Below are 24,418 nucleotides of genomic sequence, written 5' to 3'. Positions count from 1 at the left end.
AAATTAAGGAGAAATACAATTTATTATTAAGAATATAATTATATAACCATTAATTATATTTCAACAACATAAAAATGGGATTTTAGTTAACCTGACGGCGAATAGGCTCGTGTAAATCCCAAAATATGTATGTTTCGATGGTGTTAATCCCTCCTTCCTTGGCCTTCTTCATTAACTCCGGCCACATCTATTAAGAAACCAAATATAATGGCTTAAACCGTTTTACAATAAAATAGTGTAAAAGTTATTTAATTTATAATATCGTAGTTAATTACTAAATATAACACCTCAGGAGTACTACGAGGATAGTGAATAGCACCGGATATAATGAGTCTTCTTTCACCATTAATTTTGAGGGCTCTTGAATCGTAAGATACCTCAATTGAAATTGAAATGGTTGTATACACAAGACATGAAAAATGACATATAAAAAACCAGACAAAAAAGTGCAAAAAGTTCATATTATGGAGAATATGTTTAGAAATGTAAGCAAATTAGTAGGAAAGAAACAAATATGAGCAATATATAGAAGTGGACAAAGGAAAAAAAATGAAGAAATCTAAGTTTAGCATTGACTAGTTTATATATTTATAGTAGAATTACAATGGAAGAGAGTGAAAAAAGTGAGACTTTTTCTCCTACTAGTATGGTTATTCTTGGTAAATTGGATTGAATATGTTGCGAAGTCTGCAGACTTTACAGTAAGAGGATTATACATCTGATATATTATACATCTGATGTATTACCTCCAATTCTATAATTTATGAGCATTCAAATAAAGTTTTTGAGTTTTATTTTAAAGTTTATGAGTTTTACTATGAAGTTTATGAGTTTATTCATTTAAACACTATGCTCTAAAAAATTACAATAAAACTCAAAAATATTACTATAAGTTTAGTTAAATTTGAGTTTTGACGGAAAAAATATTAAAATCTAACTTATAAACTTTAATATGCTCAAAAAATACACATATATGCTCAAAAACAAATAAAGTTTGAGGGAATAAACTCAAAAAAAATACATATATGCTCAAAAAATAAAAAAGTTGGAGGTAGTACATGATGTATGTTCTTTTTTTCCAGACTTTAAGTAGGAACTTTGTACTATTCTACTTATATTATTATGTAAAAATTGTTATATAGAATCGTCTTATATTGTTGAGGCTGTCGCCATCACCACACCGCCACATTAATATGATATTGTCCGTTTTGGATTAAACCCGCACAGATTTTTTTCGGCAATATTCTTCTTCTTCTTCAATATGGAACTTGGGCTACCTCAACATTCATCCCCTCAAACCAAGGACCACATAACGGAACACGCCGCCTAATTACCACATTCCAATGTGGGACTTGAGTTGCTACACCAACAATCATCCCCTCAAACCAAGGACCACATAACGGGACTCGCCGCCTTATCACCACATTTTCAGGAAGACTTTCGACATAAGGCACCCACAGATCTCCAATCATGAGGTCACACCAAAGGCGCTCATCCACATTGACAAAGGCAGTCCACTACCTTTGGCTTCACCACGCACTAGACCCAGCCGAACCATCGACTCTGATATCACTTGTTGCCTTGTTGGGACTGCTGTCTCCACTATACCATCACGTTAGTATGATATTGTCCGTTTTGGGTCAATCTCGCACGGATTTGTTTTTGGACTCCTTCTCAAAAGGCCTCATACTAATGGAGTGATGAGTCTCTTATAAACCCGGCAATACTCATCTTATTCTCTAATGTGAGACTTGAATTGCTACCCCAACAAATACTCTTATCAATACTATATATTAATTCCAGAAACCAAGGGACTTCAATGTAATTAAAGAAAGTTATACAAATTAATTATATTATATAGTTTTAAATCACTAGCACCGTGTGATGGACCCGATTAAGGGATCTCAATGCAAATATTATAAAGTTTGGGTTAAAATTAAACTTTATAGAAGCTTGATAATTTCCTTAAAATAAAATAATTAATTAAGATGGTCAATTTTCTTAAAATGAAATAATTAATTAAGATGGTCAATTTCAAGGATACTAAAAGAAAGAAGATGCTTGGTAATTTTCCTAAATATTTATAGAAGACTAGAAGATGGTCAATTTTATCATCATAAAATTATGGTATTAATTATTAATCATCATAAAATTATATATTAAATTAAAATCTATTCAATTTTTTTAAACTTTATAGTTTATTAGATGTATAGAAATGTTAATTATTTAACATTTACGGCGGGAGTAGTGAATATAACAATGATTACCGGCAAGTAGTGAAATGTTATTACTATTGTTTCATTAATAAGAATAAAATATTAATAGCGGGAGTAGTAAATTTGTCTCAAAATTTATTTCATCTTAATTTTAGGATATGTTACAGAAAAATATATTAATGATAAATTTATGGGTTATGTAACTTTAAGTAATTTTATTTAATGAAAAAAAAAATTAATTGTAAGTAGAGGTAGTCCGGGCGAAGCCGGGCACCAATACTAGTACATTATAATATATCTGGATTCAACTAAAAAATACATGCATAAACACTTGTATTTATTTTAAACAATCCTACTTGATCCTACTACTAAAACGATTTAAATCAAATCTAATTTTATATGATCCGTCGATCTGGATCGTGATTCTAACAATTATTGATGTATACTCTTATTTGTTGAAATAATTTGTGTTCACTTTCTTTTTCTTAAAAGTTAGTAAACCTTTGGGTTTACCTAAATGAGGCCAACCAAGATGTTGCACATTACCTAGAAAAAAAATGTGAGAGGTCAATGACCGGTTTCAAGTGGGATCGGGCTCAACTTATCGACCATGAATCGACCCTTGGGGAGTGGTGGGCTGGGTGAGCCAAACCGATTCAAGAGATATTTGACCTTAAATCGACACATGTATTGGTCTAGGGCGGGTCTGGCTTGGTGTAGATGGATCCATAAGTCTGGTCCAATTTTTCCTTTTTATGTTTTCCCTAAAAGGCGGGCCAAGAGGGTCAAGGGACGATCTACAAGGTGTATCAGGCTCAAGTTATGAACCCTGACCTAGTCCGAGCGATCAACAAGCCATTACAGGTTTGGAGCGGGCTGTCTATGCCTTGTGAGAGAAGACTCGACAAGCGAGTCGGGTCGGGTCGAGCTCATGGTTATGAACCCTGACTCGGTCCAAGTAATCAACGGGGGCCACTACAGATCTAGTGCAGGCTGACTGGGCCTTGTGAGAGAGACCCGATAAGCGAACCGAACCAAAACGAACCGACCAGTGCAATTGACCACCGCCTCGAGCCCAACTATGTTTTATTCATGAAATATTTGGATTATAATTTGTCTAATCCCTCGTCACTCAAACTTTGGGCTATGCTTTGCTCCCATGGCAGCTCGCCTTCCTCCACCCACTTCTTCCAACAGGTTATCTCCCTCACTCTCTCTTTCTTAATTATGCTCTTAATCTCCCCCATTTATTTAATTTTCTAATTACTTGGTGATAAGTTATATCTGTATGTTTCCCCCTCATAAAGGAAGAAACTTTATGTTGTCTGTTGAGATAGAATTTGTTGGCACTTTTTTAATGCTAAATTGAGTTGTTCAACTAATTAAATTTACTGGGTTAAGATTAAAATTTCTTAATTCTAATGGGTTATTGTTAATTTTTTTAGTTTTTGCATAGAAATGAATTGTTACAGCTTCAATGGGGTGGTGGAAGATAAAATTACAGATATTACCCATTTGTTAATTTATGGAATTATGCTCAATTAGTGATGCTAATACTCCTTGTTATGATTCTTTGATCGGCGATTCGCTCGTTCTTTGACCCCGTAAATAAATTAAGGACATGAAAAGAGTAATCTTTCTGTGGGATTGTTTTGAAATTTATCATTATGATTATTATTAGCTGAGTAATGACTGCGATGACTTGGCAAAGATCGATTTTTGTGTCTTTACTTGTGGCTTGTGAGGTTAATATGAGTATGGATTCAATTAGCTTTCGGAAACATTTTCTCTACTGCTTGTTATTTATTGTCTTCACTTGGTTTTGGTGGTCAACTGGTATCAAGGTTGATAAATGGACTGTTAGCTTGTTGCACTGTGGTTCGCGATTCTACGAAGCTTTGCATTTCTGTAATAGAAATATAGAGATTTATGTTCGGTTATGTGTTGTCGCATTTGCAGAATGGGGACTGTGAGCTTTCTTCCTAATCTGACCTTATCGTCAAGGTGCAGTTTATGCTTCCCCATCCATCTCCAGTATCCAAGTTATGATGTTAAGCTCTACAGAGTTCCCATGGCACATCTTCGCTCATTGCTCACTTGTGCCAAGGCTAGGTCAGCCATTGTACATGGAACAGCAGTAGGAAATGCCATTGGCTCTACTTCTCCACTTATCCAAAGGTATGGCATCTCCTAAGAGTCGCCACAGTGGCCTCATTCCTTAATGATATCTTTATTTTTTGACAATATAGGATATCGATTAAAAACATTAAGGCGGTGACACCCATGTACAAAAAGATGCTAGGGGTTAACTCGTATAAGTTCTCAATGACTAAATATGAACTGAAGAGGTGGACTTTGAAATTACCTTGACTAAAACATAGCATAAGGGTGTTGCCGTGTTGGGTATACTCTTATCACATTTTTATATTTCCCATTTGAGTTTTGTTGTCAAAATTTTGGAACTTTGACCACTCTCTCCAAACCATGAAAATATTTGTGCATAGGCAAGGAAATGATGTTTAAAATTAACATGGTCATTGTCTAATACTCTAATTTTTTATTTTTGACAGGCCTGATCTTTTTCTTGATAGATCAAGTCACGCTTCAAACAATGCAGATGATTTTGAGAAGCAACTCCAAGAGTTATTTGACGAAGTCAAAACTTTAATTTCAACTGGAAAAATGACCGATGCCATAGATTTACTTCAAGCAAATTATCATGCAGTAAAAGAGCAGTTAGGTTCAGGTTTTTCAGGCATTGAGGAAGCCGCAACTCTTGATATCATTGCTTTAGGCTACATGGCTATTGGCGACCTCAAGATGGTTGGATCTTTATTAAAAGTGGTAATTTATTAAATTTTCCTTTTTCAGGATTTTTTAGCTGCAGGTTTAGCCAACATGACTTTAATACACTTAAGGAGTAGTTATGTGTTCGCTGTTTAATTTTCTGACTTTTCTTTTGTTGCGACCAGATGAGCAAAATTATTGATTCTTTGGATGATGACGAAATGATTTTGGATTCAGTACTTATTCACATGGGAAGCATGTATTCAGCAATTGGGAACTTTCGTAAATCAATCTCCATGTATGAGAGGGCTTTAAAAATAGTGGACAATGTATATGGTTAGTATCCCTAACTACTCAGATTTTTCTTTGAAGTTTCATGGTTTTACTGTTTGTTTTGCTCATTAATCCTAATTCTTACATAGGGTTGTTACTTCTTTTCTTTTTTCAGTAGTCACAATGAGCTTTAGCTATTTTGTAACTAACCATGCATCCCCTGGCTTTTTAAGAGTTGATTAGGAGCCTTTTATCGTCTTCGTAAGCTTCTCTAGTTGTTGATACAATTAGCTTATACGTCACAGATATCTTTTTTTTTTTTTTTTTTCAATTTGAAAAATAGCGCTCTAAACATTAAATGCTGAGAGGGTTTATTATCACATTGAGTGAACTTCACAATGTTGAAGTAAGTTTATATGTAACGGTGTTGGCATCCTACGAAAGATCGTAGACTGTAAAATTCCGTAGCACCATTTTGGCCAGTAGATGTTGAAGTGCTTCTGTTTTAATGGTTTGTTACTGAGGGAAAGACTGGATTAAGAATACGTTTGGTTAATCCTCTTTTAATCATATCCTTTGTTTTAACCATGGCAAGTTCCAAAAATATTGCTTAAATCCGAAATTGAAACATTATTTTTGTGTTCTACTTCTAACAGGCTAGTATAGTTCTGGTGATGCCACCACTGTATATCTTTTTAATGTATATTTTACACTGTTGTAGTTATCTGTCTGCTTCAATAGTAAACAAAGAAATAATGCATTATTCAGGTCAGTTATGAGTTATGACCTATATCTATTCTGCAGTAGCAAACCTAATTTGGCAAACTTCATGAGCTCTGCCACTTATTTCAATTGCTTGCCAAAGTGGTGTTTGATGCAAGTCTGCAATTTGTGGTTTGTAGGCAAACACGATATTTTTCTTGTCACACCATTATTGGGTTTAGCAAAAGTTCTTGGTTCAAACGGAAAAGCTTCAGAAGCTGCAGACATATACAAACGTGTGATTACCATCATGGAGTCGAGTTATGGTGCTGATAGTGCCAATCTTATACTGCCCTTGTCATGCCTTGGCAATCTCCTATTAGGTCAAGGCAAAGCTGATGACGCAGAAAATCCTTTTTCCAGGTTACTCATCTTTTTGCTTTTATGTGTTTTTGTTTGTGGATGTTTGATGTTTAAATTTTGGATACTTAGTCATGATGAACTCTGAATGTCCCCATTTTGTAGGATTGTGAGTATTTATACGACTTTGCATGGAGAAAAGGACGGAAGAGTTGGCATGGCTCTTTGCTCTGTGGCTAATGTAAAATGTGCTCAAGGTCAGTTTGTAGGGCTGTGTTATTAAATCATGTTCTTTTGTCGAACAAGGTGCAATTTAGTTGTTTACCCTGTCAAAACAGTGTTAAAGATTTCAGTCTGAAGACGGAATTATCTATGAGTTTTGTATGAGATGGTTTCACATGTGAGACCAACTCAAATCCCTATGTATTCCACATTAGTTATACGGTTATAAGTCTTATAACCTTTTGCACTGAATTATGGGTTGGCTACTGCAAAACCCTTGGGTTATTTAATGAGAATACTCTGATCTATTAAGGTGCTTCTCAAAATACTACAAACTATAATTTAACTAGCAATAGAACCAACTATTACACCCCTTTGCTTTTAATAGAATTGGTCATTTATTAACCTATAGTAATAGGTAAAAATGTCACACCTTTCTCATTGTAGATGATCTTCATCTCTTTCCTCTTTCTTATCCTAAAAAATCCAGAAAAATCAGAAAACCCACCTCAAATGACCAAAAAATCAAAATAATAATGGTAAAGTTCATGCCTCTTCCGTCTTCTCTTCCGTTTTTACAACATTCCAATCAATTTTTATATTATTTTCAAGTTTTAGCTTTCTGAGTATCAAATTCTCCTCAATTAAATTTACCCTTTTGTTGTTTTTTTTGTACAGAATGAATAAAATGGTGGAATCTTCTTCTTCATCCATAACCATGTTCTTTAAAGCAATTGAACAACAATAATAACAATAATAATCAAAATAATAATGGTAAAGTTCATGCCTCTTCCGTCTTCTCTTCCGTTTTTACAACATTCCAATCAATTTTTATATTATTTTCAAGTTTTTGCTTTCTGAGTATCAAATTCTCCTCAATTAAATTTACCCTTTTGTTGTTTTTTTTTGTACAGAATGAATAAAATGGTGGAATCTTCTTCTTCATCCATAACCATGTTCTTTAAAGCAATTGAACAACAATAATAACAATAATAATCATAATCGTTGATTTAACTAAGATTTAGATAGTCTTTTGGCTTAAGATGATATTATGCTTTGTAAAGATCTACGCATAAACTAATACCTCTGTAACCTTGATTTCATCGAAATGAATTTACTGATCTTTAACTTAGTAAGCGAAAGTTTTATTTATGCTCAGGAAATATATAAGAGAAACAAAAGGGGCTAAAGAAATTGAAAAAGGTGAAAAATTAAGCTGAAGATGCGATTATGAGAAGATCAATAAGGCGTGTTGTTGAGTATAATTAATTGCCAGTGTGTTGGAGAAGAAAGAGTATCAATGGTGTTGATGGAATATTGACTGGATAAATGGCAATAGAAAAGATAAAAAAGGTGTTAGGATGGTTAAAATATTTTTTGACTGGTTCAACAGGTAGCCGGTCTACCTATTCTAATACTCCGTATAAGGGAAGGGGTGTGAAAGTTGGGTATATTGTTAGTTAAAATAAAATTTGTAGTATTTTAAGAAGCACCCAAATAGTTTGGAGTATTGTCATTAAATAACCCGATATAAAAGATTCAGTTCCAAACAAGTGTATTTCCGTTGGACAAGATGGTACGTAGAAGGTCTAGATTACAAAAACTCTCAAAATTAGAGTTTGCAATATTCATATGGACAAATTTTTTTTTTTTTTTTTTTTTTTGTTCTACAGGTGATGCAGACGAAGCCATTCATCTCTATAGAAAAGCTCTTGATGTCATTAAGGATTCAGGATACATGGCACTGGATGACAATGTTATGGAAAAGATGAGGATCGATTTAGTGGAGTTGCTTCATGCAGTTGGAAGGTATTCTATATTATTTTCTGTTTTGGATTTTCATTTTGTGTGTGTGTGTGTGTGTGTGTGTGTGTGTAAGCGCGCGCGTGAATCTGATATCAATAAAATGTTGTTTGTGTAATATCAAAAAAATGTTTCCCTTTGTTCTTCAGAGTCAAGTCCATTACCTCCTTACTTTTTCTTATTTTACGCTGAAGATTGTTGCTTACGTTAGTTCATTACCATGATACTGAGACTACTGACTCCTCGATTAAATGAAGTCAATTCGTAACTTCACTCTCGTGTCCTTACCATGGTACTTTACCAGTATAAAATCTCGGAATTCGTCATCGTTAGACCTGTCAAACGGGTCGGGCGGGTCGGGTCCCGGGTCGGGTCATACGGGTCGGGTCAGAATACGGGTCGGGTCAAATACGGGTCGGGTCAGATACGGGTCGGGTCATACGGGTCACGGGTCGGGTTAGGGTCAGAATACGGGTCAAGAAATAATTTTTAACGCCTTTTTTAAACGATTTTTTTAATGTAAAAAATATATTTTTAAAAATTAAAATATGTTTAAAATTATTATTTTAGTCATATTCATCATATACAATAATTATATTGATATAATTATTAAAATAAAGTTTTTTTAATAATTATTTTATTATTAAATATTATAAAAGTTATATAAAATTGACTTTTTAGTTGAATTTTTAATTTTAAGTAATAAAAAAATAATTTTTTAACTATATTTTCAAATATAATATATAAATAATAATATTTTTAATAAAATTCATGATTTTCCCTTGACCCAACGGGTCGACCCGTTCGGGTCGGGTCTCGACCCTAAAATAACGGGTCATTTCGGGTTCGGGTCAAACGGGTCGCGGGTCGAAAAAACCGGGTTTGTAACCCTAAGAAAACGGGTCGGGTCGGGTTTTCGGGTCGGGTCGAGTTTTGACAGGTCTAGTCATCGTCCTGTGATCTCGGTCATTGTGTCTTACATTTGGCCGGTAATGCGTCAAAAATGCACTTGCAGTAACCTATGCTACTCAAACTCTTCATATTGCCCTGCGTACCAGTGGTGGACACTGGACACTCAACTGCTTTGTCATGGTGTTGACAGTGACATTTTTAACCAAAAAACACAAGAATTTTTCACATCATAGCTGAATCCGACACTTAAGTACGCACTATGTATCCCTGACTTAATACAACGGCTTTAGCCACTCATTTGGTGTTGGCCTGTTTTTATGTGGTTCTTACAGAAGTGACGAGGGTCGAGAACTACTGGAAGAGTGTCTAGTGATCACCCAGAAGTATAAGGGGAAGGACCATCCAAGCCTGGCTACTCAATTCATAAACCTTGCAACCTCTTACTCATTATCAAAGAATTATGCAGAGGCAGAAAGGTTGCTCAGGATGTCTTTGCGGATCGTGATGAAATCTGTTGGTCCTGACGATCCATCCGTTACTTTTCCGATGTTGCAGCTTGCTGTCACTCTTTCTAACTTACGAAGAGACAAAGAGGCTGAGAGACTTACTGTTGATGTTTTGCGGATCCGTGAGGCAGCCTTTGGAAAAGAGTCTGCTCCAGTTGGTAACTCTCTGTTCCTCCTTAGCTCTTCTAAACTTTTGTACCAACAGCTATAATTCATCATTGCTTGCCACTATATCTATCAACGGTTAAAACTTGGTGAAGCTTTAGACTCTACAAACGCAAAACGTATCAACCAAAGAATAAATGGGTCCACGTTGCCGGTAATAGGAATATTTATAATAGTTGGGCCTCAACCATCACCTTAAGGTTTTGGTTGAGTTGGTTCATCTATCATGGTATCAGAGCCAGTGTAACCGAAGGTCACGGGTTCGAATCCTGGCAACCTCAGAACCCCTCAAAAAACCTCGAAGTGGAATTCCAGCACACGGTACGGGGGAGCCGGTGCACAACCAACCACTCTTCAAGCCCAATGGGCATTTGAGTGAGGGAGCGTAATAGGAATATTTATAATAGTTGGGCCTCAACCATCACCTTAAGGTTTTGGTTGAGATGGTTCATCTATCAGCCGGTGTGATTTACTGTTTCTAGTAGGTATAGGAGTATTAGAACCAGGGAGTGGTATTTGTTATTCAGAATGTGTTTCGCAATTGTCATGACTATTTTCGCTAAAATGTGCTTTGTAGAAGTATATGGATTAAAAAAACATTGCGCTTCTCATTACCAAATGTGAGAATTGTACGTACGTACAGTATGGGATTAAAGAAAAGCACAGGTTATATGGATTTATGTATTCGCACATTGATTTTATGTGGCGCCACGCTAAGATAACAAAAATGGAACTAATGCTCAATATTCCATGTTTGTTTCGCAAATTTATCGTCCTTTACCAAATTAGTTCTTGTTTTGATGTGATTTAACTGGTGCTGCAGGGGAGGCTCTTGATTGCCTAGTTTCGATACAGACCCGATTAGGGGAAGATGACGATAAGTTGCTAGATTTGATGAAGAGGGTGCTCGCAATTCAAGAGAGGGAGTTTGGTTACGAGAGCGAGGAGTTATTGACAACCTTGAAGAAAATCATATATTACCTGGATAAACTAGGCAGAAAGCAAGAGAAAATGCCTTTGCAGAGAAGACTATCTGTTTTAAGGGAAAAGTACAAACATACTGTTCAATATTAGTTCCATCTTTTTCTCTTGTAACCCGTTATGTGATTTTGCGTGTCCGAGTTCCTCTTGTTAAGTTTCCGATAAAAATGCGTGCGAAGTGTAGATAGACCGAAGATTGAGTGACTTGCATAGGCCGGCTAATTTAGCTGGTGAAGTCAGTGAATAGAGTTATACTAGTGGCTTGATAGCGGAACCTATCAATATGAAAATTGTGTCGAGAATTATACCGTCATGAATTATACCTTCATGGCGTAATTGCAATATTCTGCTTTGATGGACCCTGGACTCGGCCCGGACCGGGCCAAACAATGAGATGAATTACGTGCGTCGAATTGTAGTGACAATAAATGGCAATTGATTTCACTGGAAATTCATTTGTGGACTTAACACATGTAGCTTGTAGGTCCTATGATTATATAATATGTTGACTAAAATGACAATATTAGGAAATGTCAAAGGTCTAATTAATGTCACAAATGCAGTTTACGTAATCAATAAGGCAACTAATGCACTCTAATCAGTTTGATGTGTACCAAAATTCTTAGAAAAAGAATTACGCATCTGAGATAGTACCTCAGACCATATATTTTTTGAGCATATACACATTTTTTCTTAGCATATTACCATTTATAAATATAGTTTTTGAGCAATATTATATTTTTTTAGTGTAATGTTTTAGTAAAGGTGCTCAAAAACTTTATATTAAAGCAGAACTCAAAAACTTTAAAATAAAATTCAGAAAATAAACAATAAGAGGTACTACCTCAGATGTATAGTTTATGAACTGCAAAATTCTTAGGTTCACTCGGTATACAATACAATAATGTGGTACTCGTACATCCTAAATAATTAAAATTCTCATTTTTATTATATAGAATAGATGTCTTAGAGAACAACAGTTAGATAAAGTAGTAAGAGTTTTTTTACTTCAACCAAGGCGACATAAACTCGCTCATTAAACCCAAAAAAACAAATTATACAGCTTAATTATTTACGAAAAATGCTCTGATATTTTTTCGTTGGCTTGATGTACACAAAAAATCTTATCCAAGTATGTTTAATGTGTTCAATCATGCTTTGAGGCCTAACTTCCAAAAACAAGAAAAATCCACATTTTTTTGCAACCATGGATTTATAATTCATAATCTATGGACCAATTCGGCAGAACTTTTTGTAACCATAGATTTATAAGTCGAAATCAATGGACCAAATTCGGCATAATCTAGTACAAATAAACATACTCTCTTGAAATAATAAGGTTCGAAAATAATTTAAAAATAAATATATCAACCTACATCTTTTTTTTTTGAAATTTACGATACCTAAGCATAAATTTTTAAAACGGTTTTTCTATCACGTATTTGAAAACATATGTTATGTTGCTTAAAAAGCAGGCTTAAGATATTTGTTACCAAACTTTTCATCTAAATATGCTCTTAACTTAAAACGCGTCAAAAAATCGGTTTTTAAATTTCTCGACGCGATCAAGTCATGACCACCTAGCATAAAATGTGAAGTTAACCTACCCCATACGAAAACACCCCACCTAATGCAAACAAAATGTGACCGTTTAATATAGACGTCAATTTTGTCACATTATTATGACATTATTTCATTTCATTATTCATATTAATTTCATTTAATTATAAAGGCCTACTAATTTCTTTTCCTCTCCCTCCTTAAATTCTACATACGCATGACATTTCACAAACCTTGATCAAACTCGTGAACGTAAAACTCTTACAAACGCTCTTCACATTCCTCTCATCAAAATTCTCTCTTATATAATCACTCACCTCGGAAATTCAATTATCGTATATTTCTGCTCACCCCAGTACCCTGTATCCACTATCCAATATGTCTTTCCGCGATGAACTCATCGCCACACCACCAAAACTCACCCTATCATCATTTCCAACTCACAAGGCCTTACCGCCGACACCCGGTGCCTTGACACCACCATTACAACCCATGGTGTCAATACCATTCCTTTGGGAGGAAGTACCGGGCCGGCCCAGGCTTAATTCTTTATTAAGCCCATATAAGCCCAAGAGTTTTAGATGCTTAGAACTCCCACCTAGGTTGTTGCAAATACCTTCATCTCCAACAACTGTGTTAGATGGGCCTAAAGTGGGCCGGACTTTATCTCATAAGTTTTTCTTGGAAGATATAAGCCCAAATAGTTTAACGGATAATTGTGGTTCGGGCGTTGTCGATGGGTCGGGTTTAGAAAATGGGCCTTATAGATGGGCTAGTGATGATGGTACAAAATGGGATCAAATAGTTGAAAAGCCCAATGGTGAATTTTCTAATTTAGGAGTCAAAAGTAGAAGTGTAAGAAGTGAGGTGGATATTGAAGGGAGAATGACAAGATTTAAGAGGAAAAGTAAAGGAAGTTTGTGCAAATTATCAAACAAGAGTACTCGTTTACTTGTAAGTTCATATTTGGATTTAATATTTATTTTTCGCAAATATTTGTTTAGGCGGTCTTACACAAATATCGTGTAAAACATGTGCTTGTGATAACTAACTAGCATAGGTCCCGAGCCCATGCGCAGTATATTATAGAGTTTTTATTTTTTAGGATATTATTTAGATCGACATTTTATTAATATTTATTATATCACTCCATTTTATTTTGATATAAAAAAGAAAATTAAAATGAAAAACTGATCAAAGAGAATTGAGTAAAGTTATGAAATGTGTATTTTTATGAAAGTATTTTTTTTTTACTATAAAACTATGGATTTCATTTTATAATTTTTTCCATTTTTTTAATAATTTTTTTTTGTTATGAATCTAATAGTAAGTATGTGTTAAATTATTTTCTAAGGTAATCATTATTGCATTGTGAAAAATTTAGCAACATATAGTCTATAGTTTAATACCATTTTTGTTTTATTAATAATGAAAAAAACCATAAATCTGAATTTAATTACAAGATTAGAGTATAATTATAGTTATAATAAGATTATATTTTAAGGAAAAGATAATAGTTTATTAAAAGAAAGATTTAAATATTTCCTTAGTAAGTTGGATATATTTTGGAGGGAAAATTAAGTGAATTTTTATTCTCTTAGTAGTGAGGGAGATATGGGTCATGATCTTCTGACAAATTGATTCCGTTTTTGTGTGAAACCACATTACATTATTCAGTAGACTATTTGTTTTCTTGTTGGTTTTTACGACAAATAACTCATACGCAGTTTATCCTCTTATTTACGTTTTTTTTTTTTTTTTTCTTGTAAGAGAAAATTTTCGATAGGTATAATTAACTTTAAGACATTATTTACGAGTAATATTGTTGGTTGTTACTTGTTACACGCTTTAAAGTTGCATGATTATGAATAAGAGGATTTTTCGATGGAAAAAGAAAAGTGGGAAGATTATATACACAGTAACGCAAATATGTTTAGTTTACGACTTTTATCATAAAAATTAATTATGGAGTTTATAGTTCAAATCTCTTGGGACATTACTCATGATATGATATGTACGTAGGAAAACATCTATCAAGGCCTAAGGCAAATGTTAGTACGAAAATGCAAGGAAGGCGATCTTGGAACTAAAGCGAGCTCATTGAAGATTACAAAGACTTGAAAACGGAGTCACAAAGCATGTACAAAGGGGAGGATGGATTCGGACTTGCGACCAATCGACACAGGATTACTGTCTTGTAAGGATAGAAAAACCTAATGGTCATTCCTAGGCTTAAAGTACATGGTACTCTAGTTGTTACTGACAAAATTTTAAAATGTTGATGAATAACCTGCCTCTAATAACTAATTAGCTATATATTCCTCGAAATTAATAACAAGCGAAATTTGATCATAATTCGATCCCTGGCCCAAACTCTTTGACAGTAGTCGTCGCAGCAAGCGTCAGAACGTCAATGAATGCGCTGAATGATGGACGAAGAAATCTAGCTTCCACTGCTTCAAAATGCCTGTGTAAAAATTCCAATAAGGTGCTGAGAAACTTACAGAATTTGTATGAAAGGATGAAAGAAATTAAGACGAGGCGTACAATTATACAAATGTATATAATTGGGTCGTGTTTGGTTTTTTTGGGGCTGTTTCGGATACTAGTCCAGAAGCAATTGATGATTTCATTAGTTAATTTCTGTTGAGCTGAGACAATTTCACTCAAAAAGAACAAAGCCTAAAGAAACGGAAACAAGTTTTGCAACAGCTTTTCATGATTACAAAGCCAAACCAGTTTATATTTCAAAGTAGCAGGAGTTTACAGAACATAAACATTCCAAGTTTCGATTTTTTCCCGCCACCAATCCAAGTTACTTCACATCTGAAGACTGCAGGGTAGAACTAGGATCAATTATGTCGAAAATTTTGTTAAACTCAAACTCTAGACACATGCACAACTACACCAACTGCTTACTGTTATTTCTTTCCCCTTCCCTTAAGGCTATATTATTACATACGGATATGCCTGGTGCGCCTTTTCGAAAATACTACATCTCGTAAACCACTCCGACCCACTATCACAGGCGACACCTTATTCCAATTTCCCTTTTCCCTCATTAACCAAATACAATATCAAAATGATAAGTAAATAACTTTGCAATCTGTTGGGGTAGCAACCCAAGTCCCACATTGGAAAAGAAGAGGAGTCTTTCCTAGTTTATAAGAGACACACCACTCCATTGGTATGAGGCCTTTTGGGAAGAAGCCCAAGAATAAAACCGTGAGGGTTTGGCCCAAAGCGGATAATATCATACTAATGTGACGGAGTGGTGAAGGCGGCAGTCCCAACAAATGGTATCAGAGCCGATGGTTCGGCTGGGTCCAGTGTGTGGTGGAGCCCGAGGCAAGTGGACTGCCTTTGCGCAATGTGGATAGATATTATCACTGGAGGGGAGGACAATGATGGGTCCTTGGTTTGAGGGGAGGTTTGTTGGGGGTAGCAACAAAACCGTGAGGGCTTGGCCCAAAACGGACAATATCATACTAATGTGACGGAGTGGTGGAGGCGGCAGTCCCAACAAGTGGTATCAGAGCCGATGGTTCGGCTGGGTCCAGTGTGTGGTGGAGCCCGAGGCAAGTGGACCTGCCTTTGCGCAATGTGGATAGATATTATCACTGGAGGGGAGGACAATGATGTGGTCCTTGGTTTGAGGGGAGGTTTGTTGGGGTAGCAACAAAACCGTGAAGGCTTGGCCCAAAGCGGACAATATCATAATAATGTGACGGAGTGGTGGAGGCGGCAGTCCCAACAAGTGGTATCAGAGCCGATGGTTCGGCTGGGTCCAGTGTGTGGTGGAGCCCGAGGCAAGTGGACTGCCTTTGCGCAATGTGGATAGATATTATCACTGGAGGGGAGGACAATGATGTGGTCCTTGGTTTGTGAGGAGGTTTGTTGGGGGTAGCAACCCAAGTCCCACATTGGAAAAGAAGAGGAGTCTTACCTAGTTTATAAGGGACCCACCACTCCACTAGTATGAGGCCTTTTGGGAAGAGGTCCAAAAACAAAACCGTGAGGGCTTGACTCAAAGCGGACGACAGTCCCAACACAATCATACCTCAGAAATGCAATGAAAAACAGTAAAGAGTAAAGTGTATAGCATTAGTGTTATCTATATGCAACAGGCCACCACATGGTTTTTCAAAATATGACCAGGTTACAATTGCCCTTTGTGCCTCCATAGTCACTAGTCACTATGAACCAGAAAAACCCTATTTATCCAAAGAATAATTACTGCTCCCTCCGTACCATTCATTTATTTACCTTTTTTATTCGACGAAGTGAAGTACGAAAAAGAATAAGATTATATAATCATGAAGAGTAAAACCAACTTCAAATAATCACACTTATAAATGGAGAGATAGAGACCAACTGTAGTGGCATGGGGAGGGAAGAAGGGTTTGAGCTTCCATCTTCACTTCTTTCCTCTACAAAATTTGGACTGATCACAGTTACAAAACTTGAACAAGTGAATTAGTGACTTTTTTTAGGAGTGTTTGGTTTACTCAATATATGGGTTTGGAATGAATCAAATGAATTAAAGTAGTATTAGTGTAGAGCCCGTGCGAATGCACGGTATTTTAGATGGTCATGTGTAGAGAACTTAATAATTAGAGCTAATAATAATATATAAATGAACTTTTAGTTTTATTTTTAATTATCTACAATTGTTAATGTGCAAAAATACTATGAATTAAAATAAAGCGAATCTTACATTTTTACTCGGGGATAAGTTTATGATTAAAATAAATAAGATTGTTAGTTTAATTACAAAACTTATGCATTTTTACCCATTTGAAGCATATAACTATGTTTGTAATTTTTGTTACTATATACGGAGTAAAAAATTTAAAAAACAAAAAAGTGAAAAACACACACTGATTTTAATAATATGAGTAAAATCTGCATACGTTTTAAATATAATATTTACGACATTTAAGATACATACATTGGACTAATGAGATAATAATGAATAAAATACAATTTAGCCTAACTATAAAACTGATAGGCTTATCGTGTATCTATGCAAAGATAATATTTATATCCTAACCAAACAAATGAATGTAGTACGTAGGGGTCGAACCACAGAGAGACGTGAGTTGTTAATTAGTTGTTATGGAGTGAATTTTACCTTGAGGTCGGTTATCGTTTGAATTGGTTTGATGATTAGAAAATAATAAACTAAATGATAAAAGGAGTCTAGGGAAGTCGGGTCAGACATGCAAATTATGTAAATGTTTAAATTAAACATAGGAGTTGATAAAACGTTAATTGTTTAGGCTTAGAGACACCCACCTTACGATATTAGTGTCAACCATAGACCGGGTCCTACAGAAACTCTCGTCCATGACTAGGTCGTCCTACTACACATGCTTAGTCTAATTCAATTCCATGCCTCTCGACTTTTAGAACGAATGAACAAACTTAATCTATAAGTAAGGCATTAAACAAAGATTAAACATTAAGGTGCAAACATGTGATAGAAACAATTAGACAATATTATATCAACTTAATTTAACATTTTACAAATATTTTTTATGCATGGCTCCCTTTATTCCCTAGACAAAAGAAACTACTCTAACATGGTGGAAATGTAAATAAATGTAAATTAAACTAATGATAAATGAAAACATGAATAAAAATATGAATTAGAAATTACCTTGCCATTGGAAATGAAAATGGAAATGGAAAAATAATACTTGTAATATAAATAACTTGTAAATGTAAATTGTTTTATAACTTGAAATGTAAATAGGAAATGTAATTAACATAAATTAAATCTAAACTAAACTAATAACTAAACTAATCTAACTACTAAATTTAGAGAGAATTATGAGAAATTGTGTAGAAAGATGGTGTCCAAAGGTGTGTGATTAGCACCCCTTATATAGGAAATAAGAGAGCACAGTTTGTAGAGGAATCCAAAATGGCATCCTAAGCACACTCTTAATTTTCTTTTCAATTCTTAGTTTAATGCTCAAGGTATCCAAAGTTGGTGCTTTAATGTCTTGTTTATGAGTGTGGTTAAGAGCATTAAGGAGGGAATCTTAAGTATTTTGGCATCCTAAGCTTTTCTTTAACATCCAAATTTTTCACCACATTTTGGACTTGAATTTTTGGGCTTTGACTTGCACATTGACTTTGCTTGCATTTTTATTTTGATCCAACACTTTCTTCATGCAAAGTTCATGCACTTCCAACACTTAGTCCAATCTTGCTCTCATACTTAGCCTTGCTTCTAGTGTTAGCACATTTTATAATACTTTAGCTCATTTTCCTACAAAACACACTTGAACACACAATTGCACTAGAAACACAATATTAGCTTAAAAACACTTTGATAAGTGGTAAAATGATATGTAAAATCAAACTAATATAAGGGGTTAAAATGTATAAAATATGCACTTATCAAAAACTTGCGGTGTTTGATAAGATACTGTGAGTATGTGACACATAAAGGTCATATATTAGGTCCAAGACATATCTTGATAAAGTTAGGTCCAATTTCTAGCTAAAAGTGTAATACCCCGTATTTTATATAATCGATTAAACGGATATTATTATATACTAGTTATTATACATTTTATATTGGTTGCATCGTAATATCGTGAATGTTATTAAGTCGGGTTTATATCGTATATGTTGAGTCGGGCTACATCACATTTTGTCTTTTGGGTCAAGAACCGTATCACCCATTTACCCATCTACATTTACCCAACGACCATACCCGTTTAACCCATTTGCCTTACCCGGAACATGTAATCACCATTTACCCTAAACCTAATCTAAGAGCCGCTCTCCCTCTCCCCTCTTTTCATTTTATCATTCATAAAACCATTTCTAAACCTAGAGAAAGGGAGAGGAAGAAGAATTGTCGAGCCTTTCATTTGATTGAAGATTTCTCATCGATTCCAACCTAATTCGATTTCCCTGTTTGTAAGTCGATTTCATTCCATTGTTTATACTGTTTTAAGGTGTTCGTCTTCAAAAAGTTTGAAAAGAGAGTCCTGTTTATTTTATGTCTAGTTTATGCATATAAAATCTCGTAGTCAAATTCTTTATGGTTTGTCCTAGGTGATTTATTTATGAACATGTCGCTAAAAAGTCCGCGAATCTGATTTGGTTGTGGAAAATGATTTGAAACCCTAATTTTTATGTCGATTCAGTTATGAGGCTTCTTCATACATCATCTTTGTATAGTCTAGATGATAATAGGATTTGGAATTACTGCAAAATAAGGTTTTAAACTCGTTTTATGAATCAATACTTTTTATGCGATTTTTCTGTCAGTTTTTGGAAATCAGTCTGAAAACCCTTGATAAGTTTGGAATTTGAGAAAAACACGTTAGATATAATTTGTAGCTAAGACTCATGGGGTTCCAATCCAATTGGCCTTGTATCAATTTGATTTTTCTGGAACTAGTTATGTATTTTATTCCGAGTCTGTCATGTGCTGGAAAATCAGGAAAAATCGTGTTTGTTCTTTAAGTTGATATTCCTATTAAGTTATGATGAGTCTAGGTTATGTGCATGATTATTTGATTGAGTAGGTGGTAATTATACATAATTATGTTATGTAGGTGATGGATATGTGAAGGATCATAATTGATTGCTTGTGTGCTTGGATTGCGAAAAGGTAGGGAAATACACTTGACTTATTATCGTTGTTGTTGAATTGTGTTGACTTGTTTGTGTTTCATATGACCAAACTGTGAACGTTGACTTGATTCGTGGTTGTTGATTCATGTTATGATTCATATCCTGGAATGTGCTTGACTGAATTGATCGTATTGAATATATATGATTTCTTGAGCATTCTATGATTTACCAGTTCAATGATATACAAATTGTGTTGCATTAATTTCTTGAGCATTCATATGCATTGGAGATGGAGGATGTTGTGGTGACGTGGTGTGGTGATGATGATGTTGTGATAAGGCCCAGGGGCGGGTTCTCGCAGACTTGCCCTGGTGTCCTCAACAAGCGAGTGCGATCGGCTACGGTCGATCGATATATAGTCTACTGGGATCGGTATGGTCAAGGTTGTACGGGTTATGAGATATGAGTTGAGATGGAGATGGAGGTGACGGAGGAGCATGTATATCATATTTTGTTGTTTCATTGTATTCCCTACTCAACCTCGTGGTTGACCCTGTGTATTCGTGAACACCTGTGACGATCCAAATATTGGGGAGAAGACTTGACAGGTTTATGAGATAGGATGGGAGCTTGATGGGCGTGAGACACTGGATCAGAAGACTTAGTAGCTAGATCATCATTTAGAAGACTTTCACTTTTATTTATGCTAGTTCTTTGTAATTTGATGTAAAAGAGGTTTTGTAACAATTAAGTTAAAGTAATTATATAATCTGCCTTGGAGTTTAATTTGTCATTCACTACCTCGGGAAACCGAGATGGTAACAGTCCGGTTTATTAGGGAATGTCTTGCTAAAGGCTCCTTCATAAATCGGGGTGTTACAAAAAGCATTTAGGCGGGAAAATTTTTATTTTTCTTATTTTTTTAGTATAAGGGGGATTAAACTCATACTATGTGTTTGTTTGACTAAAATAAAGGTTTTATACTCATATCTCAAACCCATGAGGTATGAGTTTCTCATACCCAGAGAGGGGGTGGACATGGTATTAAAATTAAAAATAACAAAAAGTGATAAAAATAATTATTTAATATTGTAAAAAAAAAATTATATACTTATTTGATTAAATTTTATCTACATGATTTAATAATATTAAAATTTATTATTAAAAATATTATATTTTGAAGATTTTTTTACTTTGATTTATTTCTAACCCCATACCATCCAAATTGAAACAAACACAAGGTATTAGGTATCAAGTTCCAACCCGATACCATCCAGGTATGATTCCTAATTCCAAACACATACCCACGCACGAACCAAACGCCATGCTCTATAAAAAAAACTAATTAGTATTTAGGGTTTTAAACAAAACTATTTACGATAAATGGGTTTATGTAGAATCGTTTTTTTCCTTACGATTGTTACGAGTTAAATTCGCTACCTCGCGGTTCACGTATATCTTAATTCAGTTCGCACTACAATAGAGGGGAGCGAGGATTCGAACTTGAAACCTATTGTCGACAATACCACCGTCTTAACCATTAGATTAAGAAATATTCGATAATTGAGTAAGTTTATTGCCTTAATATTAGGGATTCAGAGCTTTTACATTATGTAAATAGAGCAACTCAGATCCTTAGCTATAATGTTAGGGGTTCGACTCTTATCAATGCAAAATGATTGTGGATGACTGATGGTATTGTGAGTCTGTGACTTAAACACAAATACACATAGAGTTGACAAAAGCTGATCTGACCTGAAAACTCAACCCAACGAATTAGCTTAGTTGTATAATCCAAATAAGACTAAATAGACATTAATATTAATTATTCACTTATATGAAACTAAAATAAATACACTATGAATTGTTTTAACCTGAAATTATCGATACGTAATTATATGCATTACGCATATAACATGATCCGATATTACCTAAACCAACCCGGTCCGATTTGTCACCTAACAATAACTCATCAAGAACCGTAACCGACCGAGCCCATTATTATCTTAATATAACCTGATTACCCGAACCCAATGTAACCCACTCATATTGTCATGATTAGGATTTAGGGATGACAATGGGTAGGGCCCGCCTAGACCCGGACCCGGACCCGAGATTTTTCCTTTGGACCCGTACCCGACTCAGACCCGCAAGGGTCTAAAATTTGAGGACCCATACCCGGACCTTATGGATAAGGGTAGTGTCTGGGTCTACCCGCGGGTTCGAGTTTCAGCCAGTTTAGTAACAAGATTAACAGCTATGGGGTCTATAATATTAAAAAAAAAAATCACTACTTTAACATTATGAGTTTATTAATCTGCCGTTAATGGTGGTTGTCGGTCGCCGCCTATTAGAGAGGTGGTTGTCAGTCGCGTATCAGTGTTGTGGTGGTGGTTTTCTTGTGTTAGTGGTGGAGTGGTGGTATTGTCAGAAGAGTTTGGTTGTGTGACACCCTCATTCATTGCGGAAAAATAAACACGTAATTCTAGAATAAAACTGCATGGATATATTTGTAATAGGTTCATTTGGGTAAAAACTCCGTAATTTTAAAACCCGAACTCGTTATAAAAGTATCCAAATGGGAAGGTGTCAAACATGCAAGGTCTAAAATAAATCTCATAATAAAACATCGCTAAAGTCGCGAAACAAAGTTATACAACCCAAATATGATAAAGGGAGACATATGTCCCTAAAAAGTATATAACATAAAAAGTGTTTAAGGGTCACAATAAAATGAAGCCAATCTAGGTCACAAGGTTATTTTACTCGCTAGCTCGTCCATGTACCCCATATATGCATCACCTACCTGTCAATCGCATTTTATACAAATACGAAAGCCACAGTCAGTGGGGAGTAACTCCGAGTTCTCCCAGCCACGAAATGTCATAGTTAATATAACATGTAAACATAAGAATATGAATATGAACAACACATAGCCTTAGCATACAAATGCAAGACAATCGTGCTTATCACGTGAACAACAATATAACAACACATAGTCCTAGCATGTGAATACTAGACCGACTCATACTAACATCCGGGAATCCAAACTCTATCAACCATAGCCGCCTTGCATCTCACCTTCTATGATTCATAGAATCATCAAATAAGAAAGGACAATATATCTAGAGACAGGCATAAGTTCCTAGTACAGTCAATAGTCACTCTGTAACTCGAGTCTATACCACGAGGTAAGGTAAACACCCTAATCCTAAACCTGCGCAGACCTAGCGACATGCGGAAAATACCGCATCCAAGACCCATGATCACACACATGAGTACCCCTAAGGAGTCCACCAAAGGGTTGGCTAGTACTTAAGCTGACCACATACTTCTACGAGTACGTAAAGAGGTCATGCCCTAACTTGGATATAAACCCACCAAGCTAAGACAGAGACTATAATGGCCTATCTATGATGAAGGCCGAAATACTCACCTAGGACCTAGTCCCAACTTGAATACTTTAACCCAAACCACACAAGACAAGTAGGACACCCAATTAATCATAAAAGGGGCAAAGAGTCCAAACTTGCACACACAAATGATCATACACACCCTATCATATGAAAGGCTTCGCAAGAGCATATTTAGCTGACAATCCAACAATATCTCCAATATCAATAATAATCCAAATTCCAGCTAACCACTAGTACCATAATCCATGAGAACGAGCTAAAATGGCAAGGAGGCAACAAGACTCAAGCATAAGGCATCCAAAGCATCCAACAACCAACATGCGAAATGATAATTACAAATATCAAGGAATCAACATAAAACATCCAATAACAACCAATATCACCTCAAAGACAAACCCTCGACCCGAGTCCCGCGACGGGTCATCGGTCAAATCGAGGCTGACAGGTTTAAACCTAGTTTGACCAAACTCGTTCGGTCAATCTGGCCCAGCTCAGAGTCTTGGCCTACTTTGGCCCAAATCACAAAATTCATTACAATATCATTTTCATGCACTATTCCAATTTCTATCATGTGAAAGACTATCAACATAAGAAAATATATTCCAACTTACAAAATAACTAATTCCACAAAATTCTCGCATAATAAAATAGCATAAATAACCGTCTCACATAAGGGTAAACTTTTCTATAAATTTTAATCGATAAAACGACGCCATTTACTCATACGGACTCCGAATTGAGTGATTCAAGTGGCTAAACCACCTAATTTTTCGACGCCGTTCAATCTGTCATATTTTTGAAAACATTGGAAACCGTCTCGGTCTGGTACTGACGCGTTCCAGCCAAAACACGGACTTGTCACAACAAAATAATTTCTCATCCAAATTTGTTCCAAACCATAATATACAAATGG

At 35.3% G+C, this 24,418-nt stretch overlaps 1 protein-coding gene and 1 long non-coding RNA gene across 2 annotated transcripts; both read left to right on the top strand.

The window, feature by feature from the left end:
- Nucleotides 1–3,305: 3,305 nt before the first annotated feature.
- On the top strand, nucleotides 3,306–11,284 carry LOC141618516 (uncharacterized). The gene is made up of 9 exons (XM_074435623.1): nucleotides 3,306–3,413; nucleotides 4,176–4,394; nucleotides 4,787–5,060; nucleotides 5,189–5,339; nucleotides 6,179–6,401; nucleotides 6,504–6,595; nucleotides 8,234–8,369; nucleotides 9,608–9,939; nucleotides 10,770–11,284. Exons 1-9 carry the CDS (start codon nucleotides 3,376–3,378, stop codon nucleotides 11,018–11,020), a joined length of 1,716 nt encoding a protein of 571 aa, XP_074291724.1. The 5' UTR covers nucleotides 3,306–3,375; the 3' UTR covers nucleotides 11,021–11,284.
- Nucleotides 11,285–19,317: 8,033 nt separating this feature from the next.
- LOC141622140 (uncharacterized) lies at nucleotides 19,318–20,875 on the top strand. Its single transcript, XR_012532879.1, has 3 exons — nucleotides 19,318–19,426; nucleotides 20,071–20,126; nucleotides 20,689–20,875. It is a non-coding gene; the product is annotated as an uncharacterized LOC141622140 (long non-coding RNA).
- The last annotated feature ends 3,543 nt before the right edge of the window (nucleotides 20,876–24,418 follow it).

This window comes from Silene latifolia, chromosome X (assembly GCF_048544455.1).
Source record: "Silene latifolia isolate original U9 population chromosome X, ASM4854445v1, whole genome shotgun sequence".
NCBI classification, from domain to species: Eukaryota; Viridiplantae; Streptophyta; class Magnoliopsida; order Caryophyllales; family Caryophyllaceae; genus Silene; species Silene latifolia.
The sequence above is the reverse complement of the archived record's forward strand: the minus strand, read 5'-3'. Positions and strand labels throughout refer to the sequence as shown.